The 8,776-nt window shown below is 50.9% G+C and overlaps 1 protein-coding gene across 1 annotated transcript; it reads left to right on the top strand.

Moving 5' to 3' along the window:
• Positions 1–1,142: 1,142 nt before the first annotated feature.
• NCLIV_034460 (hypothetical protein) lies at positions 1,143–6,665 on the top strand (the record flags this gene model as incomplete). The annotated part of the gene is made up of 11 exons (XM_003883647.1): positions 1,143–1,248; positions 1,596–1,691; positions 1,894–2,088; positions 2,639–2,826; positions 3,152–3,368; positions 3,797–4,053; positions 4,419–4,697; positions 4,915–5,043; positions 5,603–5,726; positions 6,103–6,251; positions 6,627–6,665. The coding sequence occupies 11 exons, from the start codon at positions 1,143–1,145 to the stop codon at positions 6,663–6,665; spliced, it is 1,779 nt and encodes a 592-aa protein (XP_003883696.1).
• Positions 6,666–8,776: the final 2,111 nt, after the last annotated feature.

Genomic DNA, 8,776 nt, shown 5'->3' with positions numbered 1-8,776 from the left:
TATGTGTATGTACGTATGTGTATGTATGTATGTGTATGTATGTATGTGTATGTATGTGTATGTATGTATGTGTATGTATGTATGTGTATGTATGTATGTGTATGTATGTATGTATGTATGTATATGTATGTATGTATATGGATGTATGTATATGGATGTATGTATATGGATATATGTATATGTATGTATGTATGTATGTATGTATGTATGTATGTATGTATGTATGTTATGTATGTTATGTATGTTATGTATGTGTATGTTATGTATGTGTATGTTACGTATGTGTATGTATGTTATGTATGTTATGTATGTATGTGTATGTATGTGTATGTATGTGTATGTATGTGTATGTATGTATGTGTATGTATGTATGTATATGTATATGTATGTATATGTATATGTATGTATATGTATGTGTATGTTATGTATGTTATGTATGTTATGTATGTTATGTATGTTATGTATGTTATGTATTTTATGTATTTTATGTATGTTATGTATGTATGTGTATGTATGTATATGGGGGTGTGTATGACCTCGACGCGCCGTGGGTGCAAGTTTGGTTGTGAATAGACAAGTGATTTCTTGCATGCATGCTTTGCTTTAGGTCGTGGGCGTTGACCCCGGCGAGTTTTGCATTGTCGCGCCAGACACCGTCATTCACTGCGAGGGTGATCCAGTGAAGAGAGAAGAGGAAGAGCGCCTCGACGAGGTCGGCTACGACGACATCGGTAAGACTCCGAAATCGACCTTTGTCTCTTTGCTTCTGCCCTGTGTCCGGCCGAGTGCAAGTGTACCTGCACACAGATGTGCAGACGTGTTTGTCGACCTTGGACGACCACGGGGGAGGAGCAGCTCTTCCCAGTTTGGAAGGGCGATCTGGAAAAGGAATGGGACTTGGGAGAGGCGAGTCGCCTGTTTTCGCCTGGCTAGTGCGTCAGATAGAGGAAGGCAGTGTCGATTCGGCGCACCGAACAACGCAGGCTTTCTCTCCACAGCGCCTGTAGAGACACCAGAAGAGTTCCGAGATGTGTCGGGAGTCCATCTGGACGATGAGGGCCCGCTGAAAAAAACATGCGCTTTGTTTGAGGCCAGGAAAGAGACCGCGGGACTTTTTTTTCGCAGGTGGGTGCCGCAAGCAGATGGCGCAGATTCGCGAAATGATTGAGCTGCCTCTCCGGCACCCGACGCTCTTCAAGACTCTCGGAGTGAAGCCTCCTCGCGGCGTCCTGCTGTACGGACCGCCAGGTACTTTAAAAAGAACCACGTTTTGTGTTTGTGCTGCGAAGCACGCGCGTCGCATGTGCACAAAACAGCCGCTGTGGGGCTCCAGCTAGACAAAGTGGTTTGCCTGGTTTCGGCATCGCCACACGGAACGGGGACGAAGAAAGTGGAGAAGGAAGAACTTCCGGTTGCTGTCTCCAGCGGATCTTCACTGTGGACGACGAGCGTAGGGGGGGGGGGGGGGAGGTGGGCGCGAATCTGTCGCGTCGCCGTCGGCTTTTTCTTCGGATGTAAATGCGTTTTTCTTCCAACACAACCGCCGTGTTTTTCAGCAGGAGGACTGTTTTCTTGCTTTCGAAAACTCCTTTCAGGTAGCGGAAAGACCCTGATTGCCAAGGCTGTGGCCAACGAGACGGGTGCCTTCTTCTTCCTCATCAATGGCCCGGAGGTCATGAGCAAGATGGCAGGTACTTTTTCTAGCGTCTTTTGGAAGAAGGGGAAAACGGTCTTTTGGAGTCGCGTCGGAGAGCTCCCGCCGCCCAACACCACCTTTGCTCCTCTCGATTGCTTGAGTTGGGGGGAGACGGTGCAAAAGACCAAGAGCGTCTTCCTGGTCCGGCTGGGCGACGGTGTACATCGTCTTTTCGCTCTCGTTCTCTCTCTCTTCAGGTGAAGCCGAGAGCAACTTGCGTCGCGCTTTTGAAGAGGCAGAGAAGAACGCGCCCGCAATCATCTTCATCGACGAAATCGATTCGATCGCCCCCAAGAGAGAAAAAACAAACGGAGAAGTCGAGAGACGCGTCGTCTCCCAGCTCCTGACCCTCATGGATGGCCTCAAGGGAAGGGGACAAGTCGTCGTCATTGGTCAGTCCCCGCGGCTCGCCGTCCCGCCTTATATTCGAATACATCCACGGGCGGAGTCGTAGTGGACAGAGACGTGCATGCGTATAGAGATGTGCATTAACGTCTGTGCTTGCTCGTGCAGCCGGCGTCTGCTCGATGAGCTAAGGTGTTCTTCGGAGTCGAGCGATGCTGTGGTCTTTGATATTCTTCCAACTTGTGGGGACGAATTCACGCCAAAACACATTTCAGTTGTCGGCGTCCAAATGCGCGTGCGGAACGCGTCAATGACGCGTTTGCATCCACCGTCTACAGATGTCTGTACAGATATTTTACGTACCACTTTCGTGTATATATATGTATATATATATATAGGTGTATATGATTGATGGAGGACTGACTGTCTGCACAAGAGTTGCGTATGCGACGCCTGTTTCGGGACGAGGTGTATCGGATTCTTACCTGCTTGTTCTGTCACCGTCATCGTTTCAGCGGGGCGTTGTTTTACCTGTGCCTTTTTTGAGATCCGCGTGCGTCTGTGTGGAGACGGATGTTGTCTTCTGTTTTTGTTTAGGGGCGACGAATCGTCAGAACTCGATCGATCCTGCGCTGCGTCGCTTTGGCCGTTTCGACCGTGAAATCGACATCGGCGTGCCCGACGACAACGGGCGTCTCGAGATTCTTCGCATCCACACGCGCAACATGAAGTTGGCAAACGATGTGAAGTTGGAGGAGCTTGCGGCAAACACACACGGTTTCGTGGTGAGTCTCCAGTGCGGTTCATCCCCGGAGGCCAGGGTCACCAGCACTGAGAAGAAAGAATGCGCTCTTTCGCGCGAATGTCTTTATATCTGTGTGCATGCACGTACGCGTAAACGTAGGAAAACGAGAGGTGCACGCGCGCCCGCATCTTACCACACAAGAGCAAGTAGAAATCGCCGTAAACGGTTGGCCATGCACAGAGAGATCTTTATGTAGAGAGAATGAGAGACGGAGAGAATAGAAAGGAAAGACTAACGTCTTCATGTACATATATATATATATATATATATATATATGTTTGTGGCGTCTGTTTGGACATTTTTAGGGCGCGGATTTGGCGCAGCTCTGCACGGAGGCGGCGTTGTCGTGCATTCGCGAGAAGATGGATTTGATCGATTTGGAAGACGACACCATCGACGCTCAGGTCCTCAACAGCATGGCTGTCACCCAGGAGCACTTCACCAGTGCGCTGCAGTGCTGTAACCCGAGCAGTTTGAGGGAGACAGTCGTCGAGGTTCCTAACGTGAAATGGGACGACATCGGTACGAAAAACGACACTTGTCACGAGAACTTTCCCCGCACGCCTTCCCAGAACGGAGACACAGGCAAAAAGCGAGCGAAGACTCCCAGCGAGAGGCCGTGGAGCTGTGTGAACCACCTCGCTTGTTCTCGCGACTCCTATATCTACATACACATATATATACATATATACATATATATATATATATTTATGTTCATGGAGAATGTCTCTGGAAATCTCTACAGATTTTTGTCAGGCTTTATGGCGCGCATGTACAGCCAGATATCCACAGAAGGCACATCAATAGATAGTTAGGTTGACTGTAAATAGATCTCTACACCATGGCGACAGCTGTATGTGTTTGTTTGATGTGGGGCCAAGGTGAGCAGCTTCAACGGGGTGCTGGAGACTGGATTTCGTGTTTCGGTCTGTCTGTGTTTTCTTTCGCAGGAGGGTTGGAGGATGTGAAGCGCAACCTGCAAGAGATGATTTTGTACCCGATCGATCATCCAGAGAAGTACGAGAAGTTCGGCATGAGTCCGAGTCGCGGCGTTCTCTTCTACGGGCCACCGGGGTGCGGGAAGACGCTTCTCGCCAAGGCCGTCGCGAGCGAGTGCTCGGCGAACTTCGTTTCCATCAAGGGACCGGAACTCCTCACCATGTGGTTCGGCGAATCCGAGGCGAATGTCCGAGAAGTCTTCGACAAGGTAAGGCTGATGTGCACAGGCGGCGAAAGGATCGGGGGTGAACGCAACGAAGCCGAGAGGGGGGACTCTCGACCACCTTCACCAGGAAGTCGGGATAGAGAGAACGGTGTTTTTGAACGGAGACAGACCGGACGTTTTAGCAGAGAGGGACGGGTGCGCGACTGGTGTGTGCGAGGTTCGACTCTTTCCGGCGACAAGAGGACTCGCTCGCGTCACGCGTAAGAGTTTGGCAACGAAGGGCGGATTTGTGTCGGGTCTCTTTTTGGGGTGTTTCCTCCTTCTCTCGTGCTGGCGCGGGGCGTGTTCGAGTGGTCGAGTGACGAGAGTTGTCGATCAAAGGGAACAGGCGTTTCTTTTCTTTGCAGGCGCGGGCTGCGAGTCCGTGTGTGCTCTTCTTCGATGAGCTGGACTCGATCGGAACGCAGCGGGGGAACTCGCTGGGCGACGCGGGCGGCGCAGGCGATCGCGTGATGAACCAAATGCTGACAGAGATCGACGGAGTGGGTCCGATGAAGAATCTTTTCTTCATCGGCGCAACCAACCGCCCCGAGCTGCTCGACGAAGCGCTCCTGCGTCCTGGCCGTCTGGACCAGCTCATCTACATTCCTCTTCCCGACCTCCCCGCGCGCATCAGCATTCTCCAGGTGCGCCGAGGAGAGAGAACGAGAATGGAGAGGAACAAGAGTGAAACGATCTGTGAGAAAGGGGTAGAAAGAGAGAGAAAAAAAAGAAACAGACAGAAAAGTGAGAAGAGGACAGGGGGACGGGGGATGCTAGGTTTGGAAACGTTGGGGAAGGCAGGACGGCAGCGAGAGAGAGTCAAGTGTTTGCGTATGGGGTTCGAATTTTCACGCTTCCCAGGCCACCTTGCGGAAGGCGCCCGTCGCGAAGAACATCCCGATTCCCTTCCTCGCACAAAAGACGGCTGGGTTTTCCGGAGCCGACCTGGCAGAGCTTTGCCAGCGCGCCGCGAAAGCTGCGATCCGCGACGTAAGAGGAAACTTGAGGGAAAGGAGGAACCCAAGGTCAAACGAGGGCGCGAGAGACGAGGCAGGGAGATCCAGAAGGGAAAAAAGAGAAGGCCGAGTCGCCTTTTCGGGATGCGGGAAGGTTGGTCATCGCGATGTGGGTCGTGTCTCTCAAAGAACCACGTTGATTTTTTCTCTCCTCCCCCTCGAGATCCTTCCCTCGCTATCTCTGAAGATGTACATAGACAAAAGAGAGGCCTGTGCATGCCTGTGCATAGGTATATAGAGGGCAACATCAGATCAAACAGCGAATCGCGAGTGTATGAACAGGTGCACATGTATGCACATATATACGTATACATGTGTATAAATATATATATATATATATATATATATGCATTCGCACTGTGATCGCTGTGTACTTTTGCTCTGTGGGTTTCGATATCGATATGGGCACGCGAGAGGGTACAGGCGCTCGAGACGCGGGACAATGGGTGTTTGGGCATTCGCTTTTTTGTCTGTTTGGGAGTTTGGGTATCGCCGGGGCGAACAGCAGAGAAAGGTTTTGCGCGTCTTCTCAGGCGATTGCGGCGGAGGAGCTCGCGCAAGTGAACGCCGGCAGCGATGGCATGGATGCAGAGGAAGAAGAGAAGGCTGACATTGTGTACGAGATCACCCGCAAACACTTCGAGGAAGGCCTGTCAGGTAACCGACGAGATGCTGAATGAACGTTCGCTTCCGGCGAAACACCTGTTTTAACTGGAGACTTTCCTTGCCCTATACATACACCCGCGGAGAATTCGCGACACGCGCTTTGTTTTTTCCAGGGCCAGCGCAGGATTGGCAAATCTGTTTCTCGTTCCCCAGATTTTCCGGGCTGTGCGTACAGACAACGCCAAGAGTGCTTTCTCTTCTCTGTCCGGTTGTGTCTTTACCCTCTGAATCGGATTTGTGTGGGAGTCGCGTGTGTGCCGACGGAAGTCCTAACTTGGAGCATCACAGGAGCGCAGGGGACAGGGCGCACAGATGTAGCGAGGCGCGACTCACGGATGTTTTCTGCGGTCGGCGCGTTTGCGTCCAGGGGCTCGTCGCAGTGTTTCTCAGACGGACTTGACAAAGTACGACAATTTCCGAATGAAGTTTGATCCTCTCTACAAGAACCAAGCAGCTGGTGGCGATGGACAGGTACTCATCGACTGGCCAGATGACACCAACGACGTCTCCGGAGGAGTAAGTTCCGCGGAAAAACAAATGAGAATTAAGTAACCAAGGGGAGAGACACCGGGCACATTCACACACAGAGCGGCCGCAGATGCAGAGAACACAAATAAGCCCCGACAGGCAGGCGTTCGCCTCGTTTCAAAAACCAACACAGCGGTGGATAGGTTTCTCAAGATCGGTTTTGCGGACGGTCCGGGGCGTCACAACACGGGGACCGTACTCGTCATCGGTCTGCATTTCTCCCTGTACGCATGTAAATGTAACTGTATTGGTTTTGCGCGTGCATGTGTGGGTGTTCGAGTGCCTCCTCTCTTGGTCAGTGTATGTGGGGACTTTCGATTCAAGAGAGAGGAACGGTCGCGTGCGTTTGTCTTTTTTTGACAGATTGCTGGCGACGACGCCGACGACGACCTGTACTCGTAGACGCGTCTCGGTTTTGAGAGAGGAGGAACTTCGAAGACCAGGAGAACCTGTGCACCGCGAGACGTGCATGATGTAGGCCAGTGAAGACGGAGTTTGAGCGTTCAATGTGGAAGGAAGAGTGCAACGGGGAAGAACTCGGGCTCTAGGAGGACGAAGAGCCTCGTGAAGAGTGAAGGTAGCAAAAAGCGCATCTCTCTCTTGTGTTTCGCCTCCCGTTCTTCCCTCGATTCTCTCTTGTGCGTTTCAGTCGCTAAGGGCACATGATCCATGTAAAATACACAAAAAGGCGTGTGTGTGTGTACACTGGGTATCGCGAGGCGAAAAGGAGAGTGAACAGATCTGTTATTTTCAAGTGACTCGCGGGGGACTATCACTAAATCAGCTTTTTTTCTTCGGACACCTCACTATATCTCTTTAGCTGTGTGCACTGCGATGCAACCCAACCGCTTTTCTTCGGCGAGGGATTGCCACACTTGCCTTCGGTTTCTGGAGAAGCCAGAAACCCCCAGGAACCGCGCCTGCAGCGGGCTTTGTGCCGAGAACAGAGAGAACCACACGACTCAAAGCACACGCAACACAGGAAGGAAACAGCTCACAGTTTGCGGCACACGAAATGCTAGTTGACGGGAAAGAAGAGAGAAATGCGAGTAGAGAGAGGAAGACGGCGGAGAGGCGCCGACCGTTGCGAGGCAAAGGAAAGGTTTCCCTCGTGCGCATGCTTTCTATCTCTCGCAGGTTCTGGTTCGAAAGTGTCTATCCTGTGTGAAGTCTGTGCACAAAGACTAGAAGGGAGGCGAGTGTCTGAGGGAAAGGGCCGGAAAGAAGCGAAAGGAAATCGAATTTTACAGAGAACAGTCGGCGGACCGGTTTCGAGCCGTAGAGGCGACGGGGTGGCTCCAGCAGGTGACGACAGGTAGTGGCGAAGTCGCCCGTTCGGTACAGAAATCAAAAAGTTTTGAAACTGCAAATGGAGGAAGCCGCTGCCTCAAATCAAATTGCCGAGAAGATGGTGCACCGAAAACTCGGCGATCTGTCTCGAGTTTTCGAGAAATCCATCCGACGTATACAAATTTGTCAGCCTACGCATGCAATGGCGAAGGCGTACCTGCTTGGTCCCTTCCAGTATCTCTGTGTGTGCCACACATCGACGCCTATCCCTCAGCATATATATATATATATATATATATATGCATACATACACACATATACAGATATATATATATATATATATATATATATATATATACATATATATATGTATTTGAATGTGGAGAGCGGGGTCGGAAGAGTCAGCAGGCGTGCTCTGGCGAGGAAACGGACGGTAGGACCTCGCGGTACATATCCGTTGCGGAAACCGACAGGCCTTTCACGGTGCGTCATCTTCATCCGGCCTCAAGAGCAACAGAGGATCAACTTGCGACTCCTGCAAAAAAGGCGCAAAATGCAACTGACGGCCGTGCGATATTCGCGCAACGACGCTACCCCAGTATCCGAACATGTACCTACACACATATGTATGTATATGTATGTATATATATATATATATATATATATATATATACGCCTTGCGGATCAGCATGTCTGCTTGTATCTCTCTCTCTCTCTCTCTCTCTATATATATATATATATATATATATATATATGCATGCATGTATGTAGTGTGGGGGTGCATGCGTAGAGACAAATGTATAAATACCAAGAAATGTATGTACTGTGTAGATGTATGTGTGGCTATTGTTTCGAGCCAATAGCTCAAGATATGTATGTGGGTGTCTACTTGGACCTTGGACGACGGCTCGTCGGAGAAGCTGGTGTTTGCATGAGAGGAACCATATCCTTTGCTGAGTGTCCCCGGAGATGAGAGAGCGGCTGCTCGGTGACTTACGCTGGTCAACGCCATTGCCGTCTGGTGTCGCGTTCTCGGCCTGCAGCGTCACACATCAGCAGAGAGATCACGACTTTGAAACGCACGGGAAAAGACCTGGCGGAGCGCAGGCCTTGCGAGGGAGATTAACCCCAGTCGACAAGGGCGCGCAAAAGAACGACAGGAAAGGAGGACGCCTCAACCCAACATTGACCAGCAAGCACAAACGACGTTCTATATTGACGCA

The sequence above is a fragment of the Neospora caninum genome, chromosome VIII, assembly GCF_000208865.1.
Source record: "Neospora caninum Liverpool complete genome, chromosome VIII".
Lineage (NCBI taxonomy): Eukaryota > Apicomplexa > Conoidasida > Eucoccidiorida > Sarcocystidae > Neospora > Neospora caninum.
Note: the sequence above shows the minus strand (reverse complement) of the source record. Positions and strands in the feature narration are given on the sequence as shown.